This window comes from Bufo bufo, chromosome 1 (assembly GCF_905171765.1).
Source record: "Bufo bufo chromosome 1, aBufBuf1.1, whole genome shotgun sequence".
Classification (NCBI taxonomy): Eukaryota; Metazoa; Chordata; class Amphibia; order Anura; family Bufonidae; genus Bufo; species Bufo bufo.
Genome location: NC_053389.1, coordinates 323668704 through 323693392, shown reverse-complemented (window position 1 = coordinate 323693392; position 24689 = coordinate 323668704). Strand labels below are relative to the sequence as shown.

General features: G+C 39.8%; 1 protein-coding gene across 2 annotated transcripts in view; it reads left to right on the top strand.

The window, feature by feature from the left end:
• GABRB2 (gamma-aminobutyric acid type A receptor subunit beta2) overlaps positions 1-24689 on the top strand; it is a 541152-nt gene that overhangs the window by 338823 nt on the left and 177640 nt on the right. For both annotated transcript variants that reach the window (XM_040441998.1, XM_040441999.1), the window contains exon 5: positions 12436-12518. In XM_040441998.1, coding sequence (XP_040297932.1) covers positions 12436-12518 — 83 coding nt within the window. The remainder of the gene's footprint in view (positions 1-12435; positions 12519-24689) is intronic.

Genomic DNA, 24689 nt, shown 5'->3' with positions numbered 1-24689 from the left:
GATAAGTCAAAGCGTTTTAAAGTTATCACCACATAAAGTGACACTGGTCAGATTTGCAAAAAATGGCCTGGTTCTTAAGGTGAAAATGAGCCCGGTCCTTAAAGGGTTTCTATCACTTGGGATCACATAATTTGATGTCAGACACTAGCGATTTGCTAGTGTCTGCTCTGGCCAACCAACCTAATATAACAGCTTTTGGCCCTGTGGTTTTGATAGAAAACGAACTTTTATAAATATGCTAATGAGCCTCTAGGTGCTATGTGGGCGTCATTAGCACCTAGAGGCTCCGTCTACCTTCATACACAGCGGCCGCCCAGCACGTCCCTCCAGCCCGCCCATGTCCTCCTCCGTGTGACGGAGCGGCCGAATTCTCGCGCATGCGCCGTGCGCGGCTGTATTCGGCGCATGCGCATTGAATGTCTGACCGCTCCGAGCTCAGACATCTCTAATGCGCCGAATACAGCCGCGCACGGCGCATGCGCGGGAATTCGTACGCCGCGTCACACGGAGGATCGCATTCAGGAAGACATGGGCGGGCTGGAGGGACGAGCTGGGCGGCGGCTGTGTATGAAGGTAGACGGAGCCTCTAGGTGCTAATGACGCCCACATAGCACCTAGAGGCTCATTAGCATATTTATAAAAGTTCGTTTTCTATCAAAACCACAGGGCCAAAAGCTGTTATATTAGGTTGGTTGGCCAGAGCAGACACTAGCAAATCGCTAGTGTCTGACATCAAATTATGTGATCCCAAGTGATAGAAACCCTTTAAGGAGTTAAGAAAGCTATTATTTTCCCTTATAACCATGTTATAAGGGAAAATAATACAATGAATTTACTTTAATGGGGTTACTCATCCCTATCATCTCCTAGCAACCATGCGTGAAAATCGCACCGCATCCGCACTTGCTTGCGGATGCTTGCGATTTTCACGCAGACCCATTCATTTCTTTGAGGCCTGCGTTGCGTGAAAACCTTAGAATATAGAACATGCTACGATTTTCACGCAACGCACAAGTGATGTGTGAAAATCACCGCTCATCTGAACAGCCCCATTGAAGTGAATGGGTCCGGATTCAGTGCAGGTGCAATGTGTTCACCTCATGCATTGCACCCACACGGAAAACTCGAACGTGTGAAAGGGGCATAATAGTTGCCCTAGTGAACTTGAACAAGCTATCATTAGATTGCTTTTTTCATAGAATCCACTGCATTAGCATTGGCAACTATGAATATTTCACTATGTTCCAATAAAACCCTGCCGATTGTCAGGGTCTCTATAAGAACCTATCTGTTGAAACCTCGGATTATTGAGGAGGATCGAGGCTGCTGCTCACACAATCCAGCTTCCCAAATCCCCACTAGGGGGAGATGTTGACCAAGGTATCTGAGGGGTTAAATGTATGTGATCAACGTTATTGTCTATTGCATACATTAGCCTTGGGTGCCTGCTGTCCAAAACAGCAGGCATCCGACGGTTATGCCATCTGCTGCACTCTCGGGCACCATATTTAAAGGGAGTCTTTCACCACAGTATACGCTGCTTACATGGTATTGTAGCATAACTATAGATGACTCAAATGGTACCTGTCTCCTTTTATTTTGATGTTCACCAAAGGAAAAAACCCCAGACCGCTCATCCTCCTTCTCACATAACCCCTCCCCAGCCTGTTGCTTGGCCTGCCCTTTAAGCCTCTTGAGTCATCCAGTTTACTGTATGAGATCCTTCCTGCGCACGCAGAGCCCCTTTAATGAAGGTTCATGTGTAGTGTTGAGCGCAAATATTCAAATTGCAAATTTTCATCGTACTTCGAGAATTTGCGAATATTTAGAATATAGTGCTATATATTCATATTTGCAAATCGTGTTGAATTCTAATCGCAAATTCATCGAGAATTTATTGCAAATACATTACTTTGCCGATTTTCGCAATCAAGTAAACAATGACTGGAGATCACAAATTCTCAAATTTGCGAATTTATGGCGAATATTCGGCCAAAAATTCACTAAATATCGCAAATTTGAATATTGCCTATGCCGCTCATCACTAATCATGTGCACCTTCATCAGTGCCCATGTTGTGGACCAAAGCATAGTGCAAACCGGGAAGAGTTGTTAGCTTGGCAGTCCATGCCCACCACTGCCCCTTCTCTTCTTCAATCAGAATGGGCCAGCCACTGGAGTCTTGTTCTTTTCCTGAGCAATTCAGTCTGTGCTTCTTTTTTTCAGCCTGTTCTCCCAACCTGTTGGGCATGCGCGCTTCCTGGCGCTTGGCGCATTAGCACTGTTATATGTCTCCTACACCAGACCGAGTGGTCAAGGGCCCCCACGTCGGCGAGCGCTGCACCTATCTATCACCCACATAATTCCCATCTACATTCCGCATTAAGGCCGTCTGGCTTCAATGTCCGTAGCCTATGTATCCACATGATCTCACGTTGCTTAAGTAATCTTTCCCTATTGCCTCCCCGTTTAAGTGGGGGAATGTGATCTATCACCCTGAATTTGAGATCTTTCACTCCGTGCCCCGCCTCAATAAAGTGCTTAGGCACAGGAAGATCTCTCCTTTTTTGCCGAATCGAGTACCTGTGATAGTTCATTCTAGTCTTGACCTCACAAATAGTCTCCCCTACATAAAGGAGATTGCAGGGGCAAGACAAGAGATAGATCACAAATGAACTATCTCAGGTCAAGAAATGCCGTATTTCAAATTGCTTCTTCAGTATCGGGTGTGTGAATTTCTCCCCTTTTAACATATAACTGCAGTTTACGCAACCTAAACATGGGTAGCATCCATATTTCTTGCGACCTATATAGGTCTGAACTGGGGCTTTACCCCCAGCCACCTCAGCTTTGACTAGCTTATCCCTCAGACTAGGTGCTCGCCTATAGGACATCAGGGGAGGTACGGCGAATTCTTTAACCTTTTTAAAATTGCTATGCAGTATTGGCCAGTGCTTTTTGATAGCATCTGCTACCTGATAACTGCCCTCCGGGAAAGTAGAGATGAATGGCACTCTAATCTGTTTATTAGTGTCCTTAGGGGTCCTAGATTCTAGTTCATCCAGTTGTCTAGGAACTAATCTTCTAGGATACCCCCTATTGACAAACTTGTCCGCCATCTGCGACAATCTCATGTCACATATCTTGGGATCTTTAACTATACGTTGCACGCAGAGGAACTGGCTCCGTGGTAAGGTTTTGACCATGGACCGTGGATGACAGCTCTCAAACTTCAACAGCTTATTACAGTCCATTGGTTTGGTGTATAAGTCGGTCACCAGTGCCGTACCTTGTTTGATCACCATGGTATCCAAAAATTGGACCTGCTCGGTGGAGCACGTTAAAGTAAACTGTATTTCTGGGTCTATTGCATTCAAAAAAATGTGAAAATTGGCCAACTCACCTTCAGTGCCGTCCCAGATGACAAAAACATTGTCTATGTATCTCCACCACCCCCGCACTAGGCCGAAGTGGTGGGACACATAGACGTGTTCAGCCTCCAGGCCCGACATGAAAATGTTGGCGTAAGTCGGCGCCATATTCGAACCCATTGCGGTTCCCCGCTGTTGTAGAAAGTAGCCATTCTGAAAAGCAAAATAGTTGTACCTTAAAACTACACCGAGCAGGTCCAATATGAACTCCCTACATTCATCAGTGTATTGTGTGGAAGCCAGACATTTCCTGACCGCCTCCACACCCCCATCATGATTGATAGAGGTGTAGAGGCTCACCACATCGAAGGAGACCAGCAGAGTCCTAGCCGTCACTTCCACATTAGCAATCCTATTCAGGAAGTCACCTGTATCACGTATGTAGGATCTGGCTCCTACAGCAAACCTTCTCAGTATTTTATGCAAGAAGATGGCTAAATTGGAGAACACTGACTCCCTCCCGGAGACAATGGGTCTCCCCGGGGGATTCTGTATACTCTTGTGAATTTTAGGTAACACATATATCAATGGTGTTTTGGGGTGTGTTACCAATAGATACTTATAGAGAGCTTCATCGATCAAACCTCCTACTTTGGCTCTATCAAGTATATTAGTGATTACCTTCATCACATCAAATTTAGGGTCATGATTCAGCTGTCTATACACCAGTGGGTCTCCCAGCTGCCTCTGTATCTCTGAGATGTACCATTGGGTGTCCATCACAACAACGGCTCCCCCCTTGTTGGCCGGTTTGACCGTGAGGGAGCCGTTGTTGCAAAGTTCACCCAATGCACGTATCTCGGCTGACTTCATATTAGGATGTTTGAGCCCTCTTTCAGACATAGAGTCTTTCAGATGCTCAATATCCACCCTCACTGCATTGATAAATGCATCTATGGCTGGACACTTAATCTGCGGTGTGAAGTCACTCTTAGCGTGTAAGCCCACACCCCGAAGAGAGAGTTCACAACCCTGCTCAGTGTCGCCACCAATCACATGCTGGTCATTCTCAGAAAACCACACTTTTAGCTTGATGCTTCTAAAAAAAATTTGCAAATCTACTTCAAGCTGATACCAATCAACTCCCACTGCAGGGCAAAAGGTTAACCCCTTGGATAGGAGCTCTGTTTGTGCATCAGTCAAGACATGGGAAGATATATTTACCACTATGGATTCCTTTTCCTTAGTGGCCGATTCCTTACATTCCGTTGTTCTTTTTCTCCATTTGTATTGTCTCTGTCCACCACGTCTGGTCCTTTTGGATCCATGGCAGGACCTAAAAAATCATCTTCATGCCGCTGTGCAGTATGTGTGGCTCCATCTTCGTTGGTAGATGCCATTCTCCTCCTAGGGTTGGTGTAGCTTTTTTTATTGACACTGGGGTTACCATAAAAAGGTTGTCTTCTTTGGCCTTTTGGATCTTGCCAGGTGTACACATTACATTGCACCTTGTACATCGTATCTGACTGTGCTGCTGCACTATCTGTGTTTTTATATATATATATATATATATATATATATATAAAAGCTATCTAACTATCTATCTAATGTAGTGTGGAAAGCACAGAGCACAGCAATAACACTGCTGTATCTCTTAGTACTTTAAAAAACTGTAGAAAATGGCTGCTGGGGAGGTTCTTATATAGTAAGGGGTAGGCGACTTTCCTATTGGTTCCTAGGGATGTTGCTAAGCTCAGACAAATACATTGCAGCCTTCTCATTGGCCCACAAGCTAGAAGGGAGGTTACTGCTGAAAAGAAAATCTAGAATATTTGAAATTATGAATGTATATCACTATATTCTAAATATTCGCGAATTCTCGAAGTGGCGATATTCGCAATTAATATTCGCGATTCGACTATTCGCGCCCAACACTAATTAGCAATGCAAAGCTTAGGATGTTTACACACAATCCATTTTTAGGAAAAACAAAGCATAACGATGGGTCAGTACAATTAAGCCAATACCATATATTTATAGTTTTATGTGCTTTTTTACCTATTTTGCATAATAATAGCAACACAGAAATGTTTTTATGTTGCCGCGATCCAAGACTCCTGACTTATTGTTTCATTGATTTACCCACATGTAGGCTTCTTTTTGCAGTAAGAGATTTAGTTTAATTGGTGGGGTAATTGGTGTTTTAATTTGGGGGTACAAGGGAATTACTAACATTTATTTATAGGAGGAAGAATGGGAAAAAAGCAACCACATTGTTATTTTTTGGAGGTTTTTTACATTGTTAATTGGGCGGTTTAAATATATTTTTTATACAGTTTGTGTCTGATGCTGCGATACCATATCTATGTGCATGTCTGAATGTGTATCTTTAGTCCCACTGGGAGACCTCACAGTCAATCATTTGATCATTTTTATAATGCGTTGGTGTACCTGGTATGCCAATTGATTATAGACAGTCACATTATGACTGACACCCTGTCTATTAGGGTGTGCCTGTGACATAGCTTAATAGGCATATAGTCATGGTAGGCCTAGGGGGGCTTTGTTAGGCTCCCAACAGCTATGGCAATGCATCTGTACCCCCAATTTAATTTGAGTGGGGGGATCTTGGAACAGAGGGAGCCCCCTCCCTTTTCTCTAACTACCGAGGTCCAGTAGTTGCTATTGACCATTGGATCTACAGAATAAAACAGCCAAGGTTGGAGGTATTGGGAGCCCAGCTTTCAGTGTTGGGTTCCCCCTATAATTGAACAGGCACAGTTCCTTTGCTAGCACAATCACCATGAAGAAACTGTGCCTGTCAATCTTGGAGGCTTAATGGAAACCTATCCATAATGTAGATTATGTCATGGTAGATTAATTGGTTAAATGTTAGATGAAATTCCTTTAAGTGGATGTGATTTTATTTGTACCAGGAGGTATAGTTTAGCAATTATTTCCTTAGGAACAGTCACTAGATTTCACATTGTTAAATCATACATTATTAAATTGATCTCTTAGCCCTCATGAGGCTTGTGTACTTGCTTTGAAAATATGTCAGAATAGCTGTAAAATATTTTTTGAAACTTTTCCCACCTGCCATTAAAATAATCATGTTATGAGTCCAGCTATGTGGACTCTAAACCCTAGAGTTTTATTGACAAGCTCTTTTGAGTTTTCCCCTTCTGCTGCTGTTGGAGTCTTGGACAAACTCAGTAGAATCTTCTATCTCCATGGAGCTAAAGTGAGAGAGGACCCATCTTGCAGCAAAATACAACATTTTTAGTGTAGAATGAAAGTTTATCCATCAGTTTTTTTCAAAGCCAAATCAGAATCCAAGAATCAGGGTCAAAAAGGAGCAGCCAAAGTCAGAAGTCAGGAGGTCAGAACAATCCACAATCCAAAGCGCTGATGAGATATATTTGAACCATTCACAGGCAATACTGGTCACGTGATACATTGACATGTCACATGACCTACCCCCCTTCCCCCAGCATCACGTAACCTATGACATCAGAATAGGTGGGAGATCAGATTGTCCCCCTGACAACTGGACCCTTGCAGGTAACATATCCTCTTTTCCTGACCAGGTGCATTTACCGTACATGCATCTTTGAAAGCGTAATTTATTTTTTTCAGTTTGGTTATGTAAGTAATTTTTGGACCTTTTTCATTAATACATATGGCTTTATTATTTGATATTTTTATTCAACTTTGTTTTGTAAATTTTATTTTTTTTATTTTTTATACCCAGTCAAATGTAAAAAATGGTTGAAATATAGTTTTGTTTTCCCATTGTTTCATTTGTTAATATCCCAAATTTCAACAAAATAAACTTGCTTAAATGATATCCCTTTTTTGTAATGGTCATTTTGATATAGGGAGAATATAGTTTATAGTTACTGGAGAGGGATTAGAATCTATGGTATGGCATGTACAGTAGTGCGTTTTTTATTTTTTCCTTTTTTTCTCCTTTTTTTTTTATTTTATACATTGTGTCCCCCACAAAGTCATACAGGACCATTGAAAAAATATTTTTTCATTAGATTTTTTTCCTCTTACTGCAGGCTTCTCCTGTAATTGGGGCTCACATATTAAGGTACAGGTACAGGCCTTAAAAAGCTGTCGAGACTCACTGCAGAGCTGACCTGGGTCTGTAAAGACCCATCAGTATATGCAGATACTCATCACTGTCACAGGCAGCGGATGTGAATCCACTGTGCTACAGACTGGCTTTACCCTGGAGGGGCGTGACTAAGCAGCTACCTGGTTTTAGCTAGAGCCTCTGATGGTGAGGATAGACTTTGCCGTTAGGGTAGTTGCCAGGTACCCCTCAAGAGAAGTCCCAGAGTCAGTAGCAGCTGGTCCAGGCAAACCAGGAGGTACCTGCAAAGGTACCAACAGTACAGGCTTGGTTAGACAGGCAGGGTCAACAAAGACAGGAACTGGCGGATAAGGCAGAGACGTAGTCAAGAAAAGCAATGGGTCAGGGCAGGCGGCATAGGAATGAATTCAGACTATCTGGGTCGGCAACAGCAACGTTATTTCTCTAAATTATTTTTGTATAAATGAATAGTACAAATATAAGAAGCGTTAACATATACATGATTACAGGAAAATAGTTTTATCATCTTTAGCTACTTACAGGCTAACCGAGGGATCATGTTACAATTACTGCATATAGAGAGGGTAGGGGAGGAAGAGAAGGGAGCAGTGGGAAAAAAAAGAGAGAGAAGGGGAAATAAAAGAAAGAAAGGTGTATATGGGAGATATCATAGCAGCTAGACTCTGCTTACTCTGGAGCTAAGCTCTGGGAAAAAGAACATTTAGAGATGGAGACTACAAAATGGAAATCTGGAGGATATGTGTCATATAATGGCCACAAACAATCTTATTCCTTTTGTGCTTACACATGGCAGCTTATTCTGTAAAGTTACCTGAAATGACAAACAGATCATTTCTCTAGGAACATTCTGAGCAACTTGCGTTTTTTTAATATTTTCTTTTATAACACCTGCTACAAATGTTATAATAGATTCACTCAGTTGTGTTAGCATTTTTAATGCAGCATTAACATGGAGTTAAATTGCATGCAGTCTAAATAATTGAACATTCATCAAAGTAATTTATGCACAGTTAATCAGTTTTCATCTTGTAAATTAGTGAGTGCTAGGTTTAATTCTATGTTTATAAAAAAGGATGCAGGTTATTGTTGACTTCACAGATCATCCTGGATTCTTTGATGATGGATAAAGAATATGGCATTAATATTTAATCCTAGGTTATCATTTATGTCTACTTTAGCAAATGCTTCGCACTGTTTCTAATGTATATGTACATTAATGCATTTTAATTTTTTTTTGCTGCATACCTTAGTATTTAGATGTGCTGACCAAATGTACAGTAATTTGATTTTCATTTTCTTCATGTTAATTGTACATCTGGCAATCTATCAATGTAACTTCAATGTTTACAATCAATATTTATTGATGGGAAACATCTAAAAACATCTATTAAAAATTATAGTACATCAGTAATAATCTTGTTGGTGACTTTAACAGTCATGATGTTTGTCATTGTTAACCCTGATGTTAATTGTTGTCCGTCCCATAAATATACTTGTGGCAATCAACCGAGTGTGCATGTTGATTGCATAGGAACTCTTCTGACACCATTTATTACCCAAAGGGACAAAGAATCAGCATGTGGAAATTCATGTAACTTTCACCTATGTTTGATAATCCATGAGTGGAGAGCCATGTACAACATTCATGACCGAAAATAGCATTCATATGGACTGAACCCATTACAGACAGCACTTATAGATATTACATAGGGCCCTCTCTTGTACATAGCCTTCCTATGGATATTCTATTTAAATTTAATATCAAAATACCCTTTTAAACTTCAATCTCCTTAGTTTTTATCCGCATTTTTGACCTTAAATGACTTATTTGGGATTAATTAAGGATTAAGTGAAGAAGGCCGCTAGCCCCTACGGAAAGATTCCAACTTGCCTGATCCCTACTGCTCTGGTCCAGGTGCACTGGTTCCCATTCCCACTTAAAGGGAAGCTGTCCCTACTCTAGAGCATATTAACTCCTTGTATGGCACTGTAGCTCTGCAATAGTCATTTCTAAATATACTTATAGGTCCAAATTAAAGTTCTCTATCCCTCCCAAAAAGTTTTTATAAATATGCTAATTAGGCCAAAAAGAGTCCAAGTACTTATTGGTGCTGTAGCCCAGCCACAACCATCAGAAGGGAGCCCCGCTCTTCCATCTTTAAAGTGTCAACTTTAAAGTATCAATATATATAACTGCACTCAAAGCTCTATCAGAGAATGACAAGTATTCATTGACAATTTCTCAGGAAATTGATGAATACATTAGGAGGAGCAGTGTTTGCTGTAAGACTAGTCCACTCAGTTCCAAATGCAAAGCATAATTTGTGCTTGAATAATTTTTTTTCTGGTGCTTCTATTTTTTATAATAGTTTATTACACACGGCTTGTTAAAAAGATTTGTATTATTATTGTTCCAATAAATCCAGTAAGTTTCTTGCCCCATGTGTATGATGACCACAGGGGCTTATTTTTTCTTTTCTCATTCATAGGATCAGTGCCTCAATTTTATGTGCTCGACTGTGCCAGATTGATCCAGCTGCTATTGGCAATACCAATTTGCCAGCTGTACACTATGGGGGAGATTTATCAAACCTGGTGAAAATCAAAACTGGCTTATTTGCCCAAAGTAACCAATCAGATTCCATCTTTCATTTTCCAAAGGAACTCTGTAAAATGAAAGTTGGAATCTGATTAGTTGCTTTGATATATCTCCCTCTATGTGTTTCATGTTAATAATTTGGTGGACTCAAAGAGTCACCGTTACACCCTAACATTTATAGTAATGGATGTAATTGATTGTTGTATCATTTTGATGAAAAAAGATACACAAGGGTACACCAATGATAAAGTAAATATAGTCTCGACAAACTTAAGAATCTAACTGAAAAAATCATAGAACCCTTAAAAAAATACTTTTATTGATATCCTTAAAACAATGGGTCCAGAAGTAGGTGTATACAAGGATATAACCATGGGAGGCAAGGTCCTTTCCCTACAAAGGTCCTAGTTAGTCCTCAGCCCGGAGGCATCCCCTGATGGTGGGAATCCTCTGTCCCCATGCCTACCCTAGATCATCCTAAAACACCCTAAAAAAACACATTCATCTTGGCTGGGGACTAACTAGGACCTTTGTAGAGAAAGGACCTTGCCTCCCATGGTTATATCCTCGTATATACCTACTTCTGGACCCATTGTGTATCTGAATAAGTTTTTTTTTTTTTTCTGTTTCTCATTATGTAGTTAAATTGACCAATAAGGGTCATTTTAGGATATCAATAAAGGTATATTTTTAAGGGTTCTATGATTATTTTTTCAGTTAGATTGTTGTATCATTGTTTTTAATCTTCTTTGCATTAAATTCCTAGATTAATGCAATTTGTCTTGCAAAGAAATATCCAAATACACAGTTTCTATTAACGTATCTAAGCTTTTTCAATTAAGGAAAGTATATAAATTAGCTCTCCTCCAAAAGGATGGAATCTACTTCATACCAGCCAAACCAAGCACCCCTCTAAAAGGAAGGGACACACATTTGTAAATTTGTAAGGGACACCCATTTGCCATTTGACACCGCTCTGGAGATACTGGGTGCCTGTTCTTTGTAGAGATGAGCAAAGCAAGCTTTGGATCTTAGATCCAAAGTCACTTTGCTCAAAACTTCGGTTTAATGCTGTACAGAGATCTGTCTCTGTACAGCATTAAAATGTATGGCCTTCGACAAGGCGAAGTCTGTTGTTCTCGAAGTCTCCCAAGACTTCAGTGAATAACTTCGGTATTTGATTTTTAAACTAGAAAACCATTTTAAAACTTAGATCCAAACTCGGCCTCAGTTCCGACTGGTACCTCAGAACCAAAGTCGAGTTTGGATCCAAGTTTTAAAATGGAATGGAATCTATGATCTGAAGCTCGCTTCACTCATCACTAGTTTGTTTTCTTCCATCTTGTCTGGTTACATTTATAGGTACTATGAATGCTATGGAGGTAGTTCCACCCTCGCTGTCTATGTTTTCAAGTCTATACTTAGAATGATCTGCATATGAGCGCTGCGATGAATGACCTTATTATCTTTTGTGTTGACTACAGTTAGTGCTCTCGGTCATTCTCAGAGCAATCTGTCTTTTCACTATTAAATGCCTGTTATATAGAGCTATCTAAAAAGCATATTACATACTTTATTCTTTGTTTAAACATTCATCATTGTATTGTTTTTAAGGTTTTACCTCTGCTTGTCACCTAATGATCATATAATCAGAGTCAAGTCTAGATCTTGTTGATCTGTTCGAATATAACACATTTGTATTGACTAATTGCTTTTTCAGTCAATATAATCATCAACTTCTTTCTTTAGCTTTTTCTGTGCTACTATCATGAAATAATAAGTGTTAAGCTGCTTTCACACTTCCGCTTTCCCTTTCCGCTATTGAGATCCGTCATAGGATCTCAATAGCGGGGGAAATCGTTCTGTTTTGTCCCCATTCATTGTCAATGGGGACAAAACTGAACGGAACAAAACAAAATGATCCAAAATGCATTCCATTCCGTTTGGTTACGTCCCTATCGCAGACAAAATAACGCTGCAAGAGTTTTTCTGTCTGCGATGTGGAGCGGAGCAAGATGGATCCATCCTGACACACAATGTTGTCAATGGGGACGGATCCGTTTTCTCAGACACCATAGAAAACTGATCCGTCCCCCATTGACTTTCAATGGTATTAATGACGGATCCATCTTGGCTATGCTAAAGATAATTCATGACGGAATGCAAGTGGTTGTATTATCAGTAAAGGAAGCATTTTTGCTGATCTGTGATGGATCCAGCAAAAATGCTGGCGTGAAAGTAGCCTTATTTTGCTTTGAATAATAATAAAATTTAATTTGCAATAAATTTCCCTGCCTTTGAAATAAATAATTTACCATTTATGTTGCATGTCTTTGTAGGATTACAACCACTGCTGCATGCATGATGGACCTCAGGAGATATCCACTAGATGAACAAAACTGCACATTAGAAATCGAAAGCTGTAAGTAACTGCATCTTCACTTAGATTTTTTTGCTCTTGACAAGTATTGAATTATTGAATTGCAATTTAACTGGTTGGAATACATTTTATTTCTTGCACATGGACAGCTATAGATGGAACAAATTTATGGTACATACTTTGGTGTCGGTGCTTCAGCAGTAAGCCAAGCCTCTCTGTTGCTGCTCAGCTGGGGATGCTTCATTGCTGTGGCAACAAGCCCTGTGGAAAATGGTTGGCCTATCAGGGAGCAGGGACACCAGGCTTGTACTTTTTGAAACTCCTGGATCTTGATTTCTGCTTTAACTTTGATCTTGCCTCTGACTGCCAATTATATTTCTATCATTATCTCCTGGTATTCACCTTGCCTGTTATATGACTCTGTGATTATATCCTGTTTTGACTCTAATGTTTTACCTTCTGGTTCTGTCTTTCTAAGTCAGTATTTGTTCTTTTTGTTTAGGCCCCTGCACTTTGTTAAGTTAGGGACTGTTGACCAGTTGGGGCTGTCATTTAAGACTGATCATCTAAGTAGTTAGGGATAGTGGTTTAGGTGGAAGTAAAGGGCTTACATGACAATTTGTAGCCTCTTAATAAATGTGTCACATCTTCTGCTAGCACAGGGCAAATTAAGACCATTATACATAGTGCTGCTCTAAATAAATCTCCTACCAAAATTTAACCTTATACTGATGAAGTATTTTCTACAAAGTGATTTGTTTTGAGCATTTGTGGTGTATTTGTTTTGCCTTATTTGAATTCTGAATACTTTTAGGGGTATAGCCACATTTGACATATTTATGAGTTGCATGTAGATTTTGGTGAAGATTTTGCTGTGGATTTGACATTTGAAGTCTGCTGCAGAAATTAACAGCATAAATTAATATGCTTAAGATTTAAAGTCCACAGGTCAGATTTTATGTATTCCAAAATATATGTGGATGAGTTTTTAATTTAAAATATCTTAGCATCTAAAGCCAAATGCTGCTCTATAAGAATTTCCACTACAGAAAATCTGCAGCATATACACCATGTGTGGCTGTGCCGTAGGACTTGACAAATAGAGCAGCATGAGTTTCCCACCAAAACACAATGTCAGCTAATATCAGCAGTACATCCCAACAGTGTACATAGTTTTAACAACTGAGTTGCAAATGTCCATAGAAATTATCACTCTTGTACAACACATCATCATTTTGTTGTTCCATCATGTGTCAGGGCCGCTAATCAGCGATAAGTGCTGCTCTTTACCTTCACTGAGGTAACACTTTCAAGGTATCTTTGGATTTATGGTGCTATTACTGTTCCTCACCTGAATTCCAGTAATATTGCAGAAAGGAAGCTCTCAGTTCTCTGTACTATTCACTGCTGTTGGTTTTCTCAAATAATTTAAATAAATTTGTTAAAGTGACTTTAAATTTCAAAAAGAAAAAAAATACTTAAATAACTCAGCTTGCAGCACTTTCTAAAATTCAGTTAAGTCTCTTTCACATGTCTGTGATGACATACATGACAAGATAGTCAGTGGTCAGTATCCGTGGTGAATTTGTGTTTGGTCTGCATGTCTTTTTTTTTTTTGTCCTCCGTTTGGATCCATAACCATCATCAAAAGAAAAAGTGTTTTAATCAGGTGAACTACCATATATCTATGTGTCTATGAAAACAGCTAGATAGGGCAGTCGCTAAATATTATACTCATATATATACAGTACAGACCAAAAGTTTGGACACACCTTCTCATTCAAAGAGTTTTCTTTATTTTCATGACTATGAAGGCATCAAAACTATGAATTAACACATGTGGAATTATATACATAACAAACAAGTGTGAAACAACTGAAAATGTGTCATATTCTAGGTTCTTCAAAGTAGCCACCTTTTGCTTTGATTACTGCTTTGCACACTCTTGGCATTCTCTTGATGAGCTTCAAGAGGTAGTCACCTGAAATGGTCTTCCAACAGTCTTGAAGGAGTTCCCAGAGATGCTTAGCACTTGTTGGCCCTTTTGCCTTCACTCTGCGGTCCAGCTCACCCCAAACCATCTTGATTGGGTTCAGGTCCGGTGACTGTGGAGGCCAGGTCATCTGGCGCAGCACCCCATCACTCTCCTTCATGGTCAAATAGCCCTTACTTTCAAAGTTTTCCCAATTTTTCGACTGACTGACTGACCTTCATTTCTTAAAGTAATGATGGCCACTGGTTTTTCTTTACTTAGCTGCTTTTTTCTTGCCATAATACCAATTCTAACAGTCTATTCAGTAGGACTATCAGCTGTGTATCCACCTGACTTCTCCTCAACACCACTAATGGTCCCAACCCCATTTATAAGGCAAGAAATCCCACTTATTAAACCTGACAGGGCACACCTATGAAGTGAAAACCATTTCAGGGGACTATCTCTTGAAGCTCATCAAGAGAATACCGAGAGTGCGCAAAGCAGTAATCAAAGCAAAAGGTGGTTACTTTGAAGAACCTAGAATATGACATATTTTCATTTGTTTCACACTTGTTTGTTATGTATATAATTCCATATGTGTTAATTCATAGTTTTGATGCCTTCAGTGTGAATCTACAATTTTCATAGTCATGAAAATAAAGAAAACTCTTTGAATGAGAAGGTGTGTCCAAACTTTTGGTCTGTACTGTATATACATACACACTATAAAAAAAAAAAACATGAGTTATTTTTTCCCCTCAGAATAATCCATTTGGGGGAAAAGCTAGAAAATCCAGAACCCAGCACAAAGCAGTATAACATTCCTTGTACTATTGCATGGGATTCACTCTGCAGATTACTCTCAGCCTTCAACCCCTGGTCACAGCCATAGTGCTGGCTCTTCTTAATATTCATATCATGAATTTTGAGTTGGAACATCTGGGTTAATTGGTTTGGCTTGAGGATAGATAATGGTTTAGAGCCTAATGGATTATTGATTATTTATTCTCAACCTCTACTAAAAGACACAAGTTTTGATGAAAGTCATTCAATATTTATTTGAATGATCAAAACGCTACTATATCATACATATATTATCATAAATTGATTAAGGGAATATTGTCTCTATTTTAAAGTACTTTGCTGTGTTTTGTAGCATAAAACACCTTTTTCATAATTGTTTTCTTATATGTGTTGACTACTCCGAATCTGTGCTTTTGGGGATGGGTTCTGGACAGAATCAGTCTTCTTCTCCCTCTGGCAGCTGATAATATAATCCCTTCTGACTTTACACTTCAGCTTTCAACTTCTACCAAGCTGAGAGGAAAGAGATGTCTCCTCTATGCTACCATGTTACTGTAGAGATGTGCGGTAGCATGCATTTTAAACTAGGAGACTGAATGAATGAACATGATTGAAGTAAATTCACTTGGGATGCATTATCTAAGTGAACCTTTAAAAATGGCCATATAATTTTTATATACAGGGAGTGCAGAATTATTAGGCAAATGAGTATTTTGACCACATCATCCTCTTTATGCATGTTGTCTTACTCCAAGCTGTATAGGCTCGAAAGCCTACTACCAATTAAGCATATTAGGTGATGTGCATCTCTGTAATGAGAAGGGGTGTGGTCTAATGACATCAACACCCTATATTAGGTGTGCATAATTATTAGGCAACTTCCTTTCCTTTGGCAAAAAGGGTCAAAAGAAGGACTTGACAGGCTCAGAAAAGTCAAAAATAGTGAGATATCTTGCAGAGGGATGCAGCACTCTTAAAATTGCAAAGCTTCTGAAGCGTGATCATCGAACAATCAAGCGTTTCATTCAAAATAGTCAACAGGGTCGCAAGAAGCGTGTGGAAAAATCAAGGCGCAAAATAACTGCCCATGAACTGAGAAAAGTCAAGCGTGCAGCTGCCAAGATGCCACTTGCCACCAGTTTGAACAAGACACACAAGCTGAAACGTCAAGACTGGGCCAAGAAATATCTCAAGATTGATTTTTCTAAGGTTTTATGGACTGATGAAATGAGAGTGAGTCTTGATGGGCCAGATGGATGGGCCCGTGGCTGGATTGGTAAAGGGCAGAGAGCTCCAGTCCGACTCAGACGCCAGCAAGGTGGAGGTGGAGTACTGGTTTGGGCTGGTATCATCAAAGATGAGCTTGTAGGGCCTTTTCGGGTTGAGGATGGAGTCAAGCTCAACTCCCAGTCCTACTGCCAGTTTCTGGAAGACACCTTCTTCAAGCAGTGGTACAGGAAGTCTGCATCCTTCAAGTAAAACATGATTTTCATGCAGGACAATGCTCCATCACACGCGTCCAAGTACTCCACAGCGTGGCTGGCAAGAAAGGGTATAAAAGAAGAAAATCTAATGACATGGCCTCCTTGTTCACCTGATCTGAACCCCATTGAGAACCTGTGGTCCATCATCAAATGTGAGATTTACAAGGAGGGAAAACAGTACACCTCTCTGAACAGTGTCTGGGAGGCTGTGGTTGCTGCTGCACGCAATGTTGATGGTGAACAGATCAAAACACTGACAGAATCCATGGATGGCAGGCTTTTGAGTGTCCTTGCAAAGAAAGGTGGCTATATTGGTCACTGATTTGTTTTTGTTTTGTTTTTGAATGTCCGAAATGTATATTTGTGAATGTTGAGATGTTATATTGGTTTCACTGGTAAAAATAATTGAAATGGTTATATATTTGTTTTTTGTTAAGTTGCCTAATAATTATGCACAGTAATAGTCACCTGCACACACAGATATCCCCCTAAAATAGCTAAAACTAAAAACAAACTAAAAACTACTTCCAAAAATATTCAGCTTTGATATTAATGAGTTTTTTGGGTTCATTGAGAACATGGTTGTTGTTCAATAATAAAATTAATCCTCAAAAATACAACTTGCCTAATAATTCTGCACTCCCTGTACTGTGCCTATTGTACATAGGGGGGAATTTTCTAAGATAAGTATGCCAGAGTGTTTTAGACACTCTGCCCTTATGTTAACATTGGACGTGGTTTAGAAGCTTCATGGGAAAGGATGCCCCGAATTTGGAGGCAAAGTAAGCCAACTAATAGTTGGTGTAAAATTAGACAAATTTGTTTGTCATCCAGAATGAGCCACTTTGATAACTTTGGTATATCTTTAAACTGCTTACATCTGTCCTGATGTGTTTATTTTAAAGGGAGTACTATATGTCACCTTTAAAATCCTAGAGTGGGAGTCCCGGGAGTCCCGAAAAATAATCACATTTTTATTTTGAAAAAGTATCCTGAAAAAAATATTTTTTGTCCTCTTTTTATGCAAATAAAATTTTCAGTACATTGTGGGTAGAGACATTGCATTTAACACACTATTTCTCTTCCAGTAAAGCTGTCCAGCACCTTCCCTTCTTGATTGATTGACAGTCCCTGAGATTTCAGAACCTGTAGCAATGATACAGGGGAAGGCAGGTTCACTTAAAGGGGTTTTCTGAGACACCCACTGATCAGCTGTTTGAAAAGGCACCGGGGCTCTTGTGAGCGCTGTGGCCTTCCTGCAGCTTAACAAGCACAGTGCCGTACATTGTATAGTGGCTGTGCTTGGTATCGCGCCCAGTCCTATAGAAGTGAATGGAACTGAGCACTATACCAAGCACAGTCACTATACAATGTGCGGCGCTATATAATGTGAGGGTCAGGGGTGTTGGACCAATCTGTCACCAATCAGATACTGGTGACCTATCGTGAGGATAGGTTATCAGTATCTAAATCTCGGAAAACTCCTTTAATGGAGAAGCCCTACCCACAGTGCACTAAAAGCCTTATTTGCATAAAAATGATAGGAGACATTTCTCAGGATTAGAGGATCAGACTTTCACAAGAAAGGTATGTTTATGTTACATATGAACATGGTGGTATGCTTACATTGAAACAGATTTGGAAATTGACAAGACCCCTTTACAGGGAGTGCAGAATTATTAGGCAAGTTGTATTTTTGAGGATTCATTTTATTATTGAACAACAACCATGTTCTCAATGAACCCAAAAAACTCATTAATATCAAAGCTGAATATTTTTGGAAGTAGTTTTTAGTTTGTTTTTAGCTTTAGCTATTTTAGGGGGATATCTGTGTGTGCAGGTGACTATTACTGTGCATAATTATTAGGCAACTTAACAAAAAACAAATATATACCCATTTCAATTATTTATTTTTACCAGTGAAACCAATATAACATCTCAACATTCACAAATATACATTTCTGACATTCAAAAACAAAACAAAAACAAATCAGTGACCAATATAGCCACCTTTCTTTGCAAGGACACTCAAAAGCCTGCCATCCATGGATTCTGTCAGTGTTTTGATCTGTTCACCATCAACATTGCGTGCAGCAGCAACCACAGCCTCCCAGACACTGTTCAGAGAGGTGTACTGTTTTCCCTCCTTGTAAATCTCACATTTGATGATGGACCACAGGTTCTCAATGGGGTTCAGATCAGGTGAACAAGGAGGCCATGTCATTAGATTTTCTTCTTTTATACCCTTTCTTGCCAGCCACGCTGTGGAGTACTTGGACGCGTGTGATGGAGCATTGTCCTGCATGAAAATCATGTTTTTCTTGAAGGATGCAGACTTCTTCCTGTACCACTGCTTGAAGAAGGTGTCTTCCAGAAACTGGCAGTAGGACTGGGAGTTGAGCTTGACTCCATCCTCAACCCGAAAGGCCCTACAAGCTCATCTTTGATGATACCAGCCCAAACAGTACTCCACCTCCACCTTGCTGGCGTCTGAGTCGGACTGGAGCTCTCTGCCCTTTACCAATCCAGCCACGGGCCCATCCATCTGGCCCATCAAGACTCACTCTCATTTCATCAGTCCATAAAACCTTAGAAAAATCAGTCTTGAGATATTTCTTGGCCCAGTCTTGACGTTTCAGCTTGTGTGTCTTTTTCAGTGGTGGTCGTCTTTCAGCCTTTCTTACCTTGGCCATGTCTCTGAGTATTGCACACCTTGTGCTTTTGGGCACTCCAGTGATGTTGCAGCTCTGAAATATGGCCAAACTGGTGGCAAGTGGCATCTTGGCAGCTGCACGCTTGACTTTTCTCAGTTCATGGGCAGTTATTTTGCGCCTTGGTTTTTCCACATGCTTCTTGCAACCCTGTTGACTATTTTGAATGAAACGCTTGATTGTTCGATGATCACGTTTCAGAAGCTTTGCAATTTTAAGAGTGCTGCATCCCTCTGCAAGATATCTCACTATTTTTGACTTTTCTGAGCCTGTCAAATCCTTCTTTTGACCCATTTTGCCAAAGGAAAGGAAGTTGCCTAATAATTATGCACACCTAATATAGGGTGTTGATGTCATTAGACCACACCCCTTCTCATTACAGAGATGCACATCACCTAATATGCTTAATTGGTAGTAGCCTTTCGAGCCTATACAGCTTGGAGTAAGACAACATGCATAAAGAGGATAATGTGGTCAAAATACTCATTTGCCTAATAATTCTGCACGCAGTGTAAAGGGAAACTAAGAGAAGAAAATTATAAAACCTTAAATATGCAGTCTGATTCATCAAATCAATTTTAAACTAACCTACTAATCTAATTCTGAGATTTTACCATTCAGAGCTCTTGTGTGTCACCCAAAGCAGAAAGAGGATTAATCAAGTCCATGGATAGTCCATTGATTTTTGGGGTAACTGTGTAGTTTTTCATTTCCTGTTGGGTGGCACTTTGGGGTAATTGAATATTTGCTACAATAAGTGAAATGTGAAAATCGATAACAGCAATGTAAAAGGAAAAAATATACATATTTTATATTTACATAAATATACCTAAAATATGGAAACACATTTTAAAGGCAGTCTGTCACCTGGAAATTCACTTTTAAACCAGACACAATACCTTGTAGTTAATTTTTTTAGAATATACAGTAATGATATGGTACTTTTGACAAAGCGATCCTTCATTCTGGAGAAAAAGTACTTTTAATCCATATGCAAATTTGCATTTAAAGGGGTTGTCTAATCTAATACATTGTTGACATATCACTAGAATATGCCACAATGTTAGATTGATTTAGGTTCCATCTCCGGGACCCACACATATCTCCAGAACGGGCCTTCAAGTGTGAAGGAGAGTGCATTGCGCATACACATCATGCTCTTCATTCAATTCATTGGGAGTTCTGAAAATAGCCAAGCTTGGCACACCTGGCAAGCATAGACACTGCTCCAGTACCTTCTTTGGGACTGCTGGAAATATATACCAGGACCTATCTGACATTGATAGCATATTCTAGTGATATGCCATCAAAGTCTGAGCTGATACAACCCCTTTAAGTGCATAGAGGGCCAGCCCAAGCCACTGTGCACCTTTACTTCTAAACTTTCCTCTGCCAACCTCTCCCTCTCCTTCTTGATTGAGAAGGCTAGGTTCCTTCATGGTCATCTTGCCTGGCACTGTCATTCATGATGGATTGGGAAGGGCTGGCAGCGGAAGCAGGAGGAGTAAGCGTTCAAAGAGTGGCTGAAGCCCGTCCTCAGTGTACTGAAATGATCATTTGCATTCATATTAATATAATTTTTTCCCCAGAATAAATCAGTAAGTAAAATACATCATAGCATTCAGATGAACGAGTTCTAAAAGTGTTTGTTTTAACTTAGAATTTCCTGGTGACAGATTATCTTAAAACAAAATATTGAACACTGCCCAACCCTGTTTTCTTGCTATAATGTAGTGCCAAATATCAGATGTCGTTATGATATAGTCACTTGGTGAGATGTCAGCCGATGCTTCAATACCTTTGAGGATGATTGCATACCAAAAGAAAACATACATTTTTCAACACAAAGTGATCTAGCAAACTCTTAACATAGCTTGATTTTTTTCACAGACAATAAATGGATCTGTCCCAGAACAAAGACATTCAGCATATTTTTATATGTTTGAATGCAAATTTAGGTAAATTATATTTCTTTAAAAAAAAATTGTGTAACAGTAACTTTGAAATGTAAAAAGTTTTTCTCATAGAAGTAAAATCTACACAAAATAAAATGCTACATTTGGCAAATTGGGATAATGCATCCAGCACCTCCGGCAAACATCTCAGTTTGCCATGGCCGTCCAGTCAATATATGGTGGTAGAAGTATTTATGTACATGGTAGCCATTCAGATGAGATGGGGTCTCCGTTATGATATTCATATGTCCTAATACCAAATAAAGACAGGCATTGCCTATATGAGCAAACTTAGAAATGAGTGAATTTCTTTTGTGTCTGATTCGTTTAATAAAAAAAATATATATAATATTGTGGCTGAACTAATCGAATGTGCTAAAAAAAATAGAAAATTGATATATGACACTTTAAGGTCTCCTAAGACTTAGTTTTTAATGGTATAATTTTGAGGTACAAAAGACTATTTGATCTTTTTTTTTTTTGGTGGGGGGAGGGGGTCAACATGACCCAAAAACATCAAATTGGCAATTTTCTTTCTGGTTCACCACACACGGTAAATATTGAAAAAATTTAATGCATGGTCAAATTGATTCTACATTAATAAAATGTGCTCTAATTTCCCTGAAAATTGGTATATGACACTCCTAGGACTTATATTGTTATGTTATAAAATGAATATTGTTATATTTTAATAGTTTGGAAAGTTTTGAACATGGTAATACCAATTAAGAAAGGGGATGATTAGATTTTTTTTATATTTTAGTTTATTTTTTTAAAACCTTTTTATATTTGTTCTTTTTAATTCCCTTGGGGCAGTGATGAGCAAACTGCGGCTCTCCAGCTGTTGTAAAACTACAAATCCCATCATGCCCTGCTGTAGGCTGATAGCTGTAGGCAGACTGGGCATATTGGGAGTTGTAGTTTTACAACAGCTGGAGAGCCGCAGTTTGTCCATCCCTGCCTTAGGGGATTTGAACATGTGACCTTCTGATCGCTTGTGCCGTAGACTGCAATAAAGTACTATTGCAGTCTATGGGATTTTCACAAGCTGTCTGGCAGGATGTCTATTGGGCACCGCTTTTCAGACAGCCTTTACAAGTTCCTAGTCTGTCATTAGCAACCAATCGGATGCCTTTGATTTTGCCACAGGGACTCCAGTCAGAAGTCAGAGGGAGCCCCCTCCTTCTGTCTAACCCCACAGAGGGTTAATGGACTGGGATCAAAATCATCTCTGAACCTGGTCACTGGTGACAGGTTTCTGCTATATTATACAGCCAGCACCCGCCATGTTTGGAGCTTTATACAACCTCTTTGTGCTCTTGACATACAAGTATATCATGATAGGTTAAGGGTTTAAACCATTTAAAAATAAATTGGACAGCTGGGCAGGAGTACAAATATCATACAGCAGAATAAAACATCGCCACAATTACCACAACTAAGTGGGACGACAGCAACTACAACACCAGCAACTTGGCCAGATGACAGTTTTTCTTTGTTCAAAATCAGATTTCTGAGCAGGTGGAGTTGTTTTCTGGCCACACATTATATAACTCATGACTAATGACAGAGCAGCGGAGAAGGTGTCTGAAAGGGAGAGCAAGTAACTAATGAGGACAATGTCAAGAACACTGCACTGGTTGTGGATGTGGCCTGGCTGCCACAATGAAGACCTGGAGAAGGAGGTCAGGCTTGTTCCGTTTGCTGGTCAGTTTGATTTTGCTACTGGATCTGGTGATGCCTCCTTATTTGCGCAGAACTGCACATTTTAAAAACCCTACAATTTTTTGGGAGAGCTGGCCAGAAGTAGTAATACTATAGAAGAGAAGTAAATTTGGGTGAAGGCACAGAACTAAACCATATTTACCACAACTAAATAGTACAGCAGCAATTGCACCCCTAACAACTTTACCAGGTACGAGTTCAGCTTGCACACAATCTAATTGCTGGTCACAAATTGTTTTCTCATGGCCAGACATTCCATTATGAAGTGGAAGACAAGGAGGTGGAGGAGTCTGAGCAGGAGAAGAATGAGCTGATGATGATGGAAATGATACTGTACTGCTTGGGGATGAGGCCTGGCTGCCACAAGGAAGACAGGGAGGAGAACAGACTTGTTTCCATTCAGAATGCTGGCCAGTTCTATTTTCCCACAGGATCCAGTGATGTTGCATCATGTGCTGTGGTAGAGCCCTGGTACCAAATTTTTTCTTGCACATGGCTTTAGTTTTCTTTGCCAGCCTTGTAGAACCACCATATGGGTGTTACTTGCAGAGATCTAGTGGCAACTGGGCTTAGCCTGCACACACAGTATTAGTGGCATCACCAGTTCCTGAGCTGAGCACAATAGAAGCAGATCTGGCCCTGCAAGTTCTTTTGGAAGTTTTGCATGCATGTTTGCCTCTGCTATTTATTGAGAAGGCCAACAGCATTTTTCTTTGATGTCACCTCCTCAGCACCCTGTTCCGGCTTCTAGGTCCTATTCAACACACAATCATCATCATAGTAGTCACCCCCCTGCCATTTTCAACAGACTTTGATATTGCATGGTGGGCTCCTTGGCCCCCGGCCCAATTCCCTGCTCTGTATTTTTCCAGAGTGCCACTGTTGCTACCATTTTCCCTACCGGCACCACCATGGCAGTCCAAATGCTGACACTTCTTGCACAAATAATCAACAAGATGACTATACTTAATAGCTTCCATAGCGCATGGTGTTTTGTTGCCTCTTTTTAGGGAAAAAGAAAGCACCCTAATAGAAGGGGGCAGTGAAGACAGAGATGATGCAAGCAAAATACTTTTCTTGGCCTGCCAGGAGGAGCAGGGGGAATGCTGTGACCTATGGCTCCAAGGCATGGAGGGCTACTACTTGCCACACAGTTTGTGCTGCTACTTCTGTTCGCACTACTAGCCACATTTTGATTCTTGGATGATGAGCCATGGATCTTTCGTTTTGCACTCTTCCATTTACCAGACAACTGTTTTTTTTTCTGTAAATTAAAGACAGAGGTGCAATAAAATGTCCCTCCCCTTTTACAAAGACACTACACACTATTATTGACAAATTACAATGGTAATATAATTAAATTTCTATATTAATATAGTGATTAGAAAACAATCCTTTCAGTAATAAGGCACTGTAATCTTGATGCCATACAATGTGTTAATGAATTACTGGTTATAAATATTGTTATTGCAGCACAACACGTTCGGCAATAATGCACTGTAATCTTTCCACAATACAATGCGTTAATGGTTAACTTGTATATAAAAACTGATATTGCA